The following is a 13,875-nucleotide window of genomic DNA, read 5'->3' as shown; positions in this document are numbered from 1 at the left end:
CACAGCCCTTTGCTGTAAGAGCAAAGAATTCTGGTTAGGAAACATCTAAGGGTATTTTATGCTTTAATAAAAATGTGAAAATAGTTTACACATATACATTGAACAATCAACAGTTTTTACACATCGTACAAGTATATAGCAGCATATGTTTAATACTGTGGAGTCTGAAAAAATACAGCTTTATTTTACAAAATGTTTCTTGGTTTGCCTTGGACAGAGACAAGAATGAACGGTTTACAGGTGTCAGTTAACTATGCAAGAATTCCCTTCATAAGATGATTCACATGGTGCTGAGAGGAAATGTTAGAAGTGATAGTATGCTGATTTCCTTTTCCTGTAAACAAGGCAGAAGAAATGTTTGGGGTCAGAGCACAAGCTTGCTTTGCAAATGAAGATTTTTTTAAAACATTCCACCTTGAGAATCTGCTGAAGAGTTCCTACATTTCCCAGAAGGCTTTTGACAATCCTCTGTTGGGAAACTGTTTATCAGAATGACTACCACCAACAGTAAACCAACAAAGTGGACACTGAAGTAAATGGTAATGCAAAGTGCTAAATGTAGCAACATTTCCTGAAATAAATAAGGATGTGACAAGATCAAACTCAAAGCAGACATTTTATCCTGTGTGTGTGTGTGATTCATGAAAGCTTCCTCCAAACATCCAAGAATCAGATGAATACAAGCCAACTGATTAACTCTGAATGTTATAAACCTGATGGTCTGATGCAGGAGGCAGCTTGGCTGCAGACTAGACTAGAACACCATCTCTCTAACTATTCCTAAGTGTGTGAGTACTTGTCTCTGATCACCTGGAGCAGTCGTGTCCGCTCCACCCTGAAGTGCAGTGACACCTGTTCGGTCTGATGCACCTGCCTCCATTCAGGCAAGGCGACGAGCACACAGCTGTGGACAAGTCACACACACACACACACAAATGTACATCAGCACAATCAGTAATGTAGCTACAGGCATGATAAGGTGACAATATTGTAGCAGGAATGAGGAAATGTGGCGCCATCTGTTTCACAGTCACATAATGGACTAATGTCACTGCATTGTCTGGCCAATAAGAAAGACTATTTTAACCAGTCATCTCAGACAATGTAGATGCTTTTACATTGACAAAACCTACCAGACTGGTTCTTTGGCACAATGAAGCTATGAGTTAATCTCATAAAAGAACTACAATAACAGGGTTGATATTTCATTTAAAATTAAAACGTTTTGTCACAGTTTCTCAGTGCGAGTTGTAGATCATATTGTAAAAAAGGTGACGTGGCAGGTAAAATCATTTTCACTGATATATTAACAGTAATAAATAAAATAGTCAAACGCAACAAAGGGGGAAAAAAAAACGATGGTGTCAGTGGCGTCATGGTGATAATGACACTAACGCGGAGGGGAACCCTAAGTGAGGCCTTGCTCTCTGTATGTACTCCCATCATTTGACACTGAGCTGTTAATGCACACAGTAGGCGTGCACGTCTCCTGACACCTGAAAGCGTCACTGCCTCACTACTGCTCAACTCACCGCTGTGACAGCGTGTGCCTGTCCACCCGGTGGGGCACTCGCACTGGTAGGGTGCTACGCAACGGCCTCCGTTGAGGCACGGCAGGATGCAGATTGCTGATATTGTAGAAAAGAAAGGAGAGACCAGTGTCAGTGCATGCTGACATAAAAATAGCATCTAATAGTTCTAATATTTAAAGCAGGAGTAGAGTGGTGGACAAACTGACCAAAAACCAACCACGGTTAGATGGCACAGCAAAACAAGAGTATTGGATTTAGGTGTCCACTGTTTCTGTTGATTCTTACACTTTGTCCCTTTAATTTGAGTGTCGGGTGAAGAGGAGATAAAATATCTATAAACTCACAGTGTTCTACTGAAGTACAGCACATGAATGACATTAAATCCCTAAATTTCTCATCTGAAGTTAACCTTTGACTCAATTTTCTCGTCCCTTGTTTGTGTGCTCCTCTGCTGAAACTTAACACGGTCGGATTCCTGAGAGCTGAGAGGTTTGGGTGTTGTCGAGCAACGATTAAACACTTACGCTCTTCACACAGTCGGCCCATCCAGCCCTCGGGGCAGGAACAAACGTTGGGCCGTTGACACACACCTCCGTTCTGACACTGCAGCCAACACACAGCTGAGGGACACACACACACACACACACACACACACAGACACATTCAGAAACAGCCATGTCACATTAAGATAACACTGTCTGAAAACACATAATTCAGATTATACAGGCAGAAAGCTGCTTATCACATATTGTCTTTTACTGTACTCAGAGAAGACAAATGATAAAAAGATTTAGTCACTTTCCAGTTAAAGGAACTCCTGTTTTTCTTTGTAATATCCTCTTAGCCATGCAACTTCATGCACTAGAACAAAGGCAGCATTCACACACTAAAGATGAAATTCTCATTATCAATCCCCCGAGTGTGTGGGTGTGTGTGTTTCTGTGGAAAGTGCACAAATTCAGGAGCTGTTGAGGAAAGACACGCCAGGATCCAGCCCTTTATTCCCCAGTACGTACATCACTCAAGTGGCCATTTGAATTTCATGTTGCACAGGATCATCAGTGGATCATCTCTCTCACATTTTCAGCAAAGGAAACCACTGATTTGAGAGGAACAACTTCATTTTGCAACTACAGACTGGTGGTCATGGACAGATGGGAAGTACAGAAGCATATCATAACATCTGCTATGCTTGTTTCCTCTGCAAATGAAACCTCTTTTCATAGACAAGTCATCATTTTTTGTGTGTTTTCTTGCTTGTGCTTATTGTAAAACAGAATTTTCACTTTGGGGGACAAATCACCATGTGTAGTCTTCCCCCATCAGTTGACAAACTAATTACTCTCAGCTGTAACTGTGGTTTTCTCACTGTAAGACTGACGAGCACTAAAAAAAAAAAAAAAAAAAATCAAGAATGGAGCTGCACTTCAACTGGAACTATAGATGCACCAGAAACATCTTAACATGATGCCAAAATGTCCATTTTTACCCAATCATCTACAGGAACAACAAAAATACACCACTTGGCAACAGGACTGTGCCTGAAATGCAAAGGGCCACATGGGACTGGATCCGGGTTCTACAAAGTACTCATACATGGGTCAAGACAGTGTGCAGAAAGAGGCGTCAGTCACAGCACAGCAGGCGGGGAGAGGTTCTGTGGTGAAGCTACATTTTCTGACAAAAGAAAGTTAGCATCTGTCAGAGATAAGCAGCAGCAGCAGCAGCAGCAGCAGCCCAGGAAATGCTTTTTAAAAAAAGGCTGGGAAGCTGAGTCAGGAAGTGTCCTGAGAAAGGGGACAGTCTCTTCGGTGTTCTCTCTACCTCTGCATGTGGGAGGTGGCGTCCAGGTGCCGTTCTCCAGACACCTGCTCCTTCCGACGCCCTCCATGGCGTAGCCGCCAAAACACGAGTACACCGCCACGTCCCCGAACTGGAACACCGCCCCCCGCACCACCCCGTTGGTCACATGGAGGGGGGGGCCACAGGACACCCCTGTACAACAAGTACACTAATGCTGCTGACCATGTCTGTGATCTCGCACTCACAGGTCTTTCACTGAGTGGCCTGATCAGCTGAGACTGAGCAGTTAAAAAGTGGCAGTGGACAGGATGTTATCAAAATAAAAGAAAACTCTACAAGGTGTTAAGGCAACTCTTTCCTCCCCGTGTGTCCTGTTCTGCACCCCACAATTTTGAATGAGTCTGCAACTCGTGCACCAAAAACAAAAGAAGTGCTCTAGCCAACACTTAATAGGACGTCTGCTCTGTACCAATACAAACAACCTTAAAAATGCTGAATCGGCCAGTGTCACAAAAAGTACAGAATATTTCTGCAGAATTAAGTATTATAGATTCTACATGCACAAACAAAATTCAACTATGCTTAATTATATACTTTAACTCTAACTTAATTGTATTGTTTTCTGTATCCCTGATTACCCCTGAACACAGTGACTTTCATGCAAAAATATCCAAAGGTGTCAGACATTTCAGCTGTGCAGTTCAACTTTAACACAATCTGTAGAAAATCTCCCTTCGCACAAAAACAGGACTAAAAGGATTTTGGTACACATGCACATCCAACAGAATAAATTCCATGCAAATACAAACACTGAAACACGGCAATTTAAAGCACAATTGTGTTGCATATTCAGGACGACAGCACATAAGAAAGATCAGAGGATTATCTGACAAAGGTTGCCATAGAAGCTGCGGAGGTGCCCATAATTAGTCCGCTGTTTGATGCAGCCTCATTTGCTTTGATAAAAGCTCAGCGAGAGACGTCCGACAACAGAGTCCACTCAAGCTCACGGGCAGATTCAAGCAAACGGCCGTGCAAGGACAGAGCAATGCTGGGCAGGAGACAGTGAGCATGCAGAGGGAGGCAATATCAAATCCATGTTTTTAGCTATTTTAAGTTGATTAGCTGATTTATTATGAAATGATCTGTTACTGAAATTAGGTCGTTGATTTACCCAAATCTAGATAATTCTGAGTGATCTGTTAAAACACTCATTTTTGGCAGTAACCAGAGTAACCACCAAAAATAAAAGATACTTAGTAAACAAGTAAACATAAAAAGTACTCTAAATAAAAATGTATGTGATGATGAGCTTTACAGCTAAAAACAGGTGGCATGCTTGTCACAGGCTGTTTCAAAATCAGATGCTTCCTGTTTTGACAAAGCTCATAAAATGCTCTTTTTTTTCCCCAGCTTGGATGAGAAGATTATTTCACACCTACTTTCGCACACAGAGCTGATAGGGGTCCAGGTCTGGTCAGGTCTGCAGGTGAGGGTGCTGCTGCCTTTCACCTGCTGCCCTTTGGGGCACGTGATCCGGACAGACTGACCGACATAAAACTCCCGCTGGGATCCGTTCCCATTAATGTCCTCCTTCCAGCCTGGAGGAGGTGGGCAAGATTTCGCTGTGAGGGACACAAATGATGGATTATTATTCATTTTTTTCAATCCAGCTGTCACACTGTAGCTGTTTGCAACACAAAAGCATCATTTCTCATATTAATGACAAAAACTACAATATGTGATTAACAGCTGAAAAATATGAAACAGCATTTGACTGTACAGCATGTTCTAATTTCAACTTGACATTAAGTGCACACAAATCATTTATTTTATTTTCCTTTTATCATTGACTAATCTATAATTACTAGTGGAATAATTGTTTAATCTAAAAAAATGTAAAACAACTGACCTTTGTATATTACAAAGAAAAACACCATCTAAATGATACAAAATACTTTTGCTCTTTAGCTGCAATTCACCAGAGCTCTGGGTTACATCATTTCCATTTTTAATAAATGCATTCATCATTTCTGTGCATGTAACTGTTTCTCAGAAGAGAAAACAAAGCTTTGGTTTCATTTTGTGTAAGAACTCCTGTGCTTCAAACTATCCAGTAAGAAGTGTTGACTTTTTTTTTTGCACTCTCTGTTGTGAAATGGATGATGAAGAAACTACGCTGTTGCTGAAATTGTGAGGGGGTGTTGACTTGCATTGTGTGGTCTGTGTGTTGTAGACATTTGTCTGTTGTAACAGGGACAAGTTGTATGGAACCTAACAGGAAGCCTGAGAAGAGTGAGTTGGTTTGTTCCTAACCAGGGTCACAGGGATCTGCTGGAGCCTATCCCAGCTCTCTCTTTGGGTGAAAGGCAGGGGTCCACCCTGGACAGGTCACCAGTCCATCACAGGGCCACATAGAGACACACAACCTCACACACTCACACTCACTCCTATGGGCAATTTAGAGTCACCAATCAACCTGACATACATGTTTTTGGACTGTGGGAGGAAACCAGGGTACCTGGAGAAAACCCACACAAGCACAGGGAGAACATGCAGACTCCACACAGAAAGGTGTAATCATATATATTAGTTTGTGTAACATCTGTATTTTGCCTGGATGTTTCCATCTAGTAGCTGTTTGTTTGTGTGTGTGAGGCAAAGTTTCTCACGTTGACAGGTGGGGAAAGTGGAACTCCATGTGCTGCCGCCCATACACACCACCAGAGGATCTCCAACCAGGTTGTAGCCTCTGTCACACTGAAACCTAACAGCACGGCCAGTGCTCAGGCTGTGCTCTTGTACTTTACCATGCAACATCAGTTTCGGGCTGTTGCAGCCTCTGCCCACTGACATGAAAGAAAACAATAAAGAATTTTTATTGATGTATTAGTCAAACACTTTCTGGCATTCTCACCAGCTTTTATGTCCCAGATATAACTTTTGATCCCTTCTTTACCGGCACTCCTTCATACCTTTACACGTAGGAGCTGGCAGGCTCCATGTGCCGTTGGCCAAACAGGTCAGTGTCTTTGGGCCGACCAGCTGCAGCCCAGTATTACATACATAACTGGCATTGTGTAGGTACGTCTGTCCTGTCACCTGGACCTGTGCGTTTTTGACAGTGGGGGGAGGCCCACAGGACTGTGCTGAGGAGACAACAGACGAGCATAAAGTGTCATTGGGGGTAGGGTGGGTTGATTAATGTGTGCATACAACAAATAGCAGCATATATTAAGAAGACAAACAATTAGTGACGTTGTCTGTTTGTTGTCTGTCTCTCTGTAAGCATCTATGCCTCCAGGTGTGGCCTAGCCTATAAAATGGTGTATGTACTGTCTCATATGTAAACAAACTGACCAACACAAACTGGCTGGGTGCCACTCCATGTTCCGTCTCCCTGGCAGGTCTGGACAGAGTCTCCCTGTGACCAAGAGGACGAAGTGTAAAGATAAAAGAATAGCAGATGACCTAAACACAGCAAAGTGCAGCCTATATTCACCTGAAACAATGGCAGTAAACATGATACGATCAGTGAGTCAGCTCCTTCTGTTTGCTCTGTAACTACACAGAGCTGCTGACTGCTGCGGAGAAATCATGTGACTTTCTCAAATCTCACTGTTAGCCATTACAAGTAGAGAGCAGCAGAGAAGCCTCTCTGTTGCAATGGAGGAGATAAGAGGATAGACTGACTGATGTACTACAATACACAAATCACATCAAGAAAACAATACTTTATTTTGGCCACATTTTAGTGTTAAATCTGGTATTCCACTAGAGTTGTATTTTTGATGTTTTGGCCACTTTTTCTAATGCACGCAAAAAAAGAAATGTGGCCTGATGAGCAGTACCTTCATGTCAAATCCAGGCAAACAGGAGTAGATGACAAAGTCTCCATAGTTGTAGTTGTCCCCCTCGGTGACACCGTGAAGAACAGGAGGGGGTTTCTCACACACCACCAGCTCACAGGAAGCTGTTGAAGTGCTTGGAGCCCAGCTTCCACCCAGCTTATCACAGACCACACAAGACCACTTAGTACAATACATCTTTCATGGCTTCTTATCAACATGACAGTTTCACAGGTCATTGAAAACCCCAAAATTGCTACTTCTTTGAATTGCTGTAATGATGGATATTATTTTAAATGCTATGGTCAAAAACACACTGAAACATCTGCACATTTATAAAACTCTCAGCAGTTTCATTACCAAAAACTTCCTTAAAAAAACTAAAATCAGGCCACATCATCTTTTTATGCATCATGACCTAAAACATGTTTGTGGGTAACTATTATTTAACCAGGAAGTTACATTAAGATTATTAATTTAAGAGACTTGGACAAATCATTGACCAACATATTTCCCACCTGACATTCAGCCAGTGCTGGCCCCTTAACGTAGAAGCCAGGAGGGCAGGAGAGGGTGATGGTGTCCCCCACAGGTGTAAGATCCTTCCCAGTGATTACCAGATTGGGGGTGGAGATGTTGGTGGGGATCAGGCAGGGGGCTGGGCGGCACCGAATGCTGTGTTTTGACCATGTGGCATCACTCTGGCAGGACAGAGAAGCTGTCTGTGTGGCTTGTACATACCCATCATCACATCTGGACAGGGAAGAAGAAAGCACAGAGACAAAAGCAAACAAATATGAGAAAAACTTCACTGACCACTACAGAGCCACTGATTTGTGATATGGTTCTTAAGTAAGTTAAACACAAAGTGCAAGCATTATGGTAGCTAGTATCAGAAATGCCTTTGAAATAAGGTTTAAACACAAACAAAAGTTATAATTATAGTATTTACCTGTATGTGACTTGGTTTGGGAAGGTGAAGGTGTCTCCCACTACCTGAGCGTGGGGTACAGGTGGAGGCTTTCCGCAACTAACAGGCTCACAGCTGACCCTGGGTTCCCCCCACCTGCCGTCTCTTCCACAGGAGAGGTGTGGGTACCCCTTTGGCTGGTAACCTGGCCGACACTTGTATATGACTACGTCTGGGAATGTGGCACTGCCGCCCTGCAAGACAGCATTAGGTACTGTTGGCGGGGCGACACTGCACCTTCCCCGGCCACACACAGGTATCCCAGGGCTCCACACCCCTCCTTTTTCACACACTGCCTGAGAAGGGCCTAGCAGCTTGTAGCCATTGAAACACCGGAAATGCACTCGGTCCCCACAGGAGGGGTCCTGACCCTGGACCACCCCAAATTTCAACACAGGGAGAGCACAGATGCAGGGCCGGCACTGAGGCACAGTGCCTACCCAGAGGCCTTGAGCAGAGCATCGCAAGACAGGATCCCCAACGATCTCATAGCCATCAAAGCAGACGTACTCGACTATGTCGTCATAATTGAAGCTGGAACCATTCAGGAAGCCATGACTTATGTCTTCAGGTGGATCACAACTGATGATATCACAGCGAGGTGCTGGTTTGTCCCACAGTCCAGCTGACTGACAAATACGTGTGGAGTCTCCATTAAGTATGTATCCCTCATCGCATTCATACTTCACCTTGCTGTTGAAGCCAAACTCTGATCCCAACACACGGCCATTGGGTATTGGTGATGGTTTCCCACAGCGGGCAGGCGTACAGGTAGGAGACTCATGGCTCCAGGTGCCATCAGCCTGGCAAACACTGATAGATTTGCCCTGTAAGACAAACCCAGGCTGACAGCTCAGTTCTATCTCATTATTATAGGTGTACTTCTCTCCTTCAACAGAAACATCACTGGGAACTTTAGGAGGACCACAAGACACTGGCTCACATTGTGGTTTCTGCCCATTCCACTTTCCATCTGCCTGGCATACAAGAGTGTCACTACCCGTTAGGACAAATCCAGGATTACACTCATACTGCAGGACCCCAGGATACACAAAAGCATCTCCATGGGTTGTACAGTTAGGGACAGTCCCTGGGTCACCACAGGAAACAGGCCGACACACTGGGGCATCATTGGTCCACAGTCGACCTGATACACACTGCCTCACAGGCTCCCCCTCCAGCTCATATCCTTCCTTACAAGTGTACCTGACCATACTGCCGAGAGAGGTATCGGTCACATTCACCCAGCCATGCTCAGGACTGGGTGGTGTTTCACACTCTGCTGGGACACAGGATGGGGCTGTGCCATTCCACCCCCCATCCTCCTGACACACAAGCCTGGTGGGGTTTGTGAGGTCGTAACCTTTGTGGCAACGGTACTCAATCAATGTCCCATGAAGGAAGCTCAAGTCCATAAAGGAGGCAGTTCCAGTGTGTGTAGAAGTTGTAACAGAGACTCCTCCCTGCTCTAGCACCCTGACATATTCCCCAAAGTCAATGTGAGGAGGCAAGCCACAGTCTGAAGGCACACAGACAGGAATAGAACTAGACCAGCCGAACTCCTCACAGGTCAGATGGTCCTGCCCTACCAGCTGGAAACCAGGTAGACAGCTATAGAAAATAGTGACACCAAAACTATGATCCTGGCCCTCAACAAATCCATTTTCAATGGATTGAGGTGGGATGCAGGATATTTGCACACAAGTAGGAGGCTCAGCGTCCCATTCCCCACTGGCCGAACACTTCAGAGTCTCTGGGCCTTGAAGACGGTAACCACGACGGCAAGAGAAGGTGATACTGTGACCAAACTGGAGTTTTGTATAAACCACTTTTCCATTCGCTATCTGTTTAGGCATTGAGCATTCAATTGGGCGGCAAGAGGGCACCCCTCCAATCCAGAGTCTCTTTTCTCCACAGAGGACAGTCGAGTTGCCCACTAAATTATATCCAGCCTTACAGCTGTACAGTGCTTTGCTGAGGTACGTAAGACCCTGAACATCAATGATACCATTAGAAATCTCCACAGGTTGAGGGCATTCAACTGGGATACACTCTGGGTAAGGACTGCTCCACTGCCCACTGGCTAAACAGGACACGGAGGCTTCTTTTTTTAATGTGAATCCATCCATGCATGTGTAAGTCACCACTGATCCAAATGAGAACAAGGGAGAGGACGAGGAAGGGCCACCAAATGAGACTTCAGGCAGTGGGCCGCAAGTCACCCGCTTACACACTGGGAAGGTGTCGTTCCACTCTCGGGATGGGGTACAGCGGAGGATCCGAGCCCCCACGAGCACATAGCCATCCTCGCAGGATAATTCCACTGTCCCAGATTCAGAGTCCAGACCTTTCAGGACCAGATGGTTCTCCTCCAGCTGCGGCTCTGGACACTGCACTGGTGAACAGCGTGGACGCCTCATCTTATCCCAACTTCCATTCTTCTGACAGGTCCAGATGACATCCCCAGCCAGCTCATAACCCTCGTCACAGACATACTCCACTTTCTGGCCCACTTGGAACTCAGAGCCCCTGTAGTGTCCATGGGCAATGCTGGGAGGAGGGTCGCAGGTTAAGAGGACACAGCCGGGAGGGTCACTTTTGGACCACTGGCGGTTGGCTTGGCAAACTCGATCTGGACGGCCAACGAGTCTGTAGCCATCAGCACAAGCATACGTCACCTTGCTGTTGAAGGTTGATCCACCATTGACCTTGAGGGGACAAACACAGAGGTATATCATTTTTAAACATGTTTACATGTAATCATGTAACAATTTTAAAAGAGAAAATATGGATATCACCATCACGGTACAATGTTGATGAAAGTTCATTAATAATATTACAGAATCAACATCCAAAATGTAACACGTAGTCTTTGTATTCCCTTTTTGTTTTGTTAAACACAGGATTCATGTGTGGTGTGTATTAACGCTGGTGTTTTAATTACCTGGATGTATCCATTCTTGAGTGGAGGAGGTGCCAGGCATGAGACAGGTTCACAGGTGGGCAGAGCTCCTCCCCATTCTCCATTAGCCTCGCAGGTCCTCCTCTTCTCCCCTTTGATCAGGAAGCCTTTTTCACAACTGTAAGCCACCACAGCTCCAAAACTATAGTTTGTTCCACTCACACTGCCCCGCTCAATGCTCTCAGGTTTGGAGCACCTGACTGGCACACAGCTGATATCGTAAGGTGAAGGCTCCCACTCTCCACCCATCAGACATCTCAGTGTGGCTGTGGAGTTGAGCATAAATCCATCCTCACATTTATAGTTCACTTCGGTGTTGCTGGCATATTTGGGTTTTAAGGAATCTAAATTCGCATGAGGTAACTCGGGCGGACGTAGGCAGAAGTTTGCGATGCAGCGAGGGGCCTCCCTGCCATCAGGAGGCGCCCACACACCCTGAGCATTACACACCATCTTGGAGTTGTTGCCAGCAGTGTATCCATCAGTGCAGTAGTAGTTGGCAGTGTCCCCAAACAGCTGGTGGCTTTCAAAGGGCTCAGCGTGGTCAATGGTGGGAGGGGGCCCACAGGAGCGTGGGACGCACTGAGCAGAACTTTCACTCCACTGGCCACTTGGCAGGCACTCTCTGGTTTCTAGACCAATCAGGGTGTAGCTGTAGACAGAGGACCAAAAGGCATTAGCAAAGGACAAAAGAAGTTGCAGGACAACATTATTAGTGATCTGAGCGTAACCACATTCCTGCAACAAATATAAAATCAGTATATTTTGACTAGTTAAACCATTTTTTTACAGTTCACAGCTTAGACAACTATATCTAACTGGGCCCAAATTCATTCTGCTGCATGTTGATGACACCAAATTATGGAAAACTACAGTATAAGTCATTAGTTTGAACATGATTAATTAAACTGACAAAACAGAATCATAACTGATTAGACTTCAGCCACATTTACCCTTCTTTGCAGACATAGTGCACCTTGTTTCCCAGTTCATAGTTATCTCCTATGGTCACAGCATCTCTCAGGGGCGGAGGCTCGCTGCACATGACGTTCACACAGCGGGCGACAGGTCTGCTCCACTCCCCTGTTGCTTCACAAACAACTTCCATGGAGCCCTGTGGTCTTCACAAAAACATACTACTTAGTTTACACACACACACACTACTAAAATTATATTACCACAGATATTTAGAGATAGCGACCTATGATAAAGATTTGTCAGTGTCATATACATTTACATCTACTAATAAAACATCATCAGAAAGGAGAGTGAAGAGAGAAGCTGACATCATTTATCCATACCTGTATCCCTCATAACAGGTATATGTGACAGTGGACAGGTATGTGTTTGTGTCAAGGGTGTAGGTGGCATGCTGAACAGTCGGAGGGCCCCCACAGGTCACTGGGTGACAGACAGGTGGCGTCCCGCTCCACCTCAGACTAGTGAGACACTGAAACGTGTAGGGGATCTGAGGCAGGAAGCCCTTCATACAGCTGAGCAGAATGAAAACAAGAGTGAGATACAAATGCCAGTAAGAAGCTCCATGCCTGAGCTGATTTATATTTGCCCATCAGAATGCCTAATGTTTGATATGCCCTATGTATTCATTACAGCTCGGTGTTGTAGGTGAAAATGAAATGATACCTGAAAGTCACCTTGCTTCCGTAGGTGAAGTTGTTTCCCTCCATGATGGAGTTCTCTGGGACAGCTGGTATCGGGCAGGACAGGGCTACAGGGCGGCACAAAATAACATCATTAGTAAATACTGTTTTCTTTTATTTTAACATTTCACTGAAACCTAAAAACTGATACGAGTATTGCAATTCCTTGAACAGAGAGACAGATTAAATGAAAAAAAAGACCAAAAGTGAAACACCAGAGGCCGACATATCCTGACTTTGCTCTCTACTACAGGTCAGGCCATAAAAACACTGGCTTCTATGTTTGCTACATTACAAATAAATATACAAGTCTTTCAAATGCAGATTCACCTACTTTAGAACCACACAGGCTCCAGCACTGTTTCGGACCAGTGACTCTACCAGTCACACACCCATCACCACATACTTTCCATACTTTAATACTTAGGCACTTGTTCTCCTTAAAGAAAGCGAGATGGAAATTTGCACTTCACGTTCAGGATAATGTTTAACATCCAGTAAGCCTGAATGCGGCAGATTGCCTGATAGATAAAACTGCAGACACCGAGTCAGTTCTCCTTTCTCTATGAGCAAGAATGTGGCTTCGAGCCAGGATGGACAGGCTGCAGTAGTCAGGCCTTTCAGCCGGTGCATAGTAGAAGACAAAAAGACAGCTGTACGTGTAATTGCCCCTTCACATCATGTTTATTTGTGTCTGTACAAAGTATGTGTGTACTATTTAGCACATCGGTGTTTGTATGCATGCATATTACCGGTGTGTGTGCTTGTATGTGTGTATCAGGTTTCTTTGTAATAAGAGACGACTGTGTAATTTCATTTGTGTGTTTCTTAGATCCTATTGACCCCAGAAGCCAAATGCTCTGCTTTCATGAGACTGGACAAAGAGCAGTTTAGTGGTAATGGTATATTGCAATAGATCTCAGTCCACTGAGCTGCTCAAAATGTGTAGGTTTCAATATGAATGTACATTCATATCTTATGCATGTTATTTTAGTTATGTCTTAATAATCTGAGTCATTACAAAAATGCTTCTCTCTTTAGTGAGAGATTTTATATATATATATATTTTAGAAAACCCCTTTAGATATATGAAAGAATA

General features: G+C 44.5%; 1 protein-coding gene across 2 annotated transcripts in view; it reads right to left on the bottom strand.

Moving 5' to 3' along the window:
• Window positions 1-46: 46 nt before the first annotated feature.
• Window positions 47-13,875, bottom strand: part of svep1 (sushi, von Willebrand factor type A, EGF and pentraxin domain containing 1) — a 68,578-nt gene continuing 54,749 nt past the window's right edge. Inside the window, exons 35-50 of one of the 2 annotated variants that reach the window (XM_026299390.1) lie at window positions 12,760-12,844; window positions 12,417-12,608; window positions 12,069-12,236; window positions 11,098-11,767; window positions 8,136-10,861; window positions 7,702-7,936; window positions 7,187-7,342; window positions 6,696-6,759; window positions 6,311-6,484; window positions 6,008-6,184; window positions 4,778-4,960; window positions 3,357-3,527; window positions 2,057-2,152; window positions 1,533-1,628; window positions 811-904; window positions 47-334 (exon numbers count right to left, since the gene is read on the bottom strand). In XM_026299390.1, coding sequence (XP_026155175.1) covers window positions 304-334; window positions 811-904; window positions 1,533-1,628; window positions 2,057-2,152; window positions 3,357-3,527; window positions 4,778-4,960; window positions 6,008-6,184; window positions 6,311-6,484; window positions 6,696-6,759; window positions 7,187-7,342; window positions 7,702-7,936; window positions 8,136-10,861; window positions 11,098-11,767; window positions 12,069-12,236; window positions 12,417-12,608; window positions 12,760-12,844 — 5,318 coding nt within the window. In that variant the 3' untranslated portion in view covers window positions 47-303. The remainder of the gene's footprint in view (window positions 335-810; window positions 905-1,532; window positions 1,629-2,056; window positions 2,153-3,356; window positions 3,528-4,777; window positions 4,961-6,007; window positions 6,185-6,310; window positions 6,485-6,695; window positions 6,760-7,186; window positions 7,343-7,701; window positions 7,937-8,135; window positions 10,862-11,097; window positions 11,768-12,068; window positions 12,237-12,416; window positions 12,609-12,759; window positions 12,845-13,875) is intronic. The other variant, XM_026299391.1, reaches the window with a different exon arrangement.

Source organism: Mastacembelus armatus, chromosome 18, assembly GCF_900324485.2.
Source record: "Mastacembelus armatus chromosome 18, fMasArm1.2, whole genome shotgun sequence".
In the NCBI taxonomy this organism is placed as follows: domain Eukaryota; kingdom Metazoa; phylum Chordata; class Actinopteri; order Synbranchiformes; family Mastacembelidae; genus Mastacembelus; species Mastacembelus armatus.
This window is presented reverse-complemented; position numbering and strand designations above follow the sequence as displayed.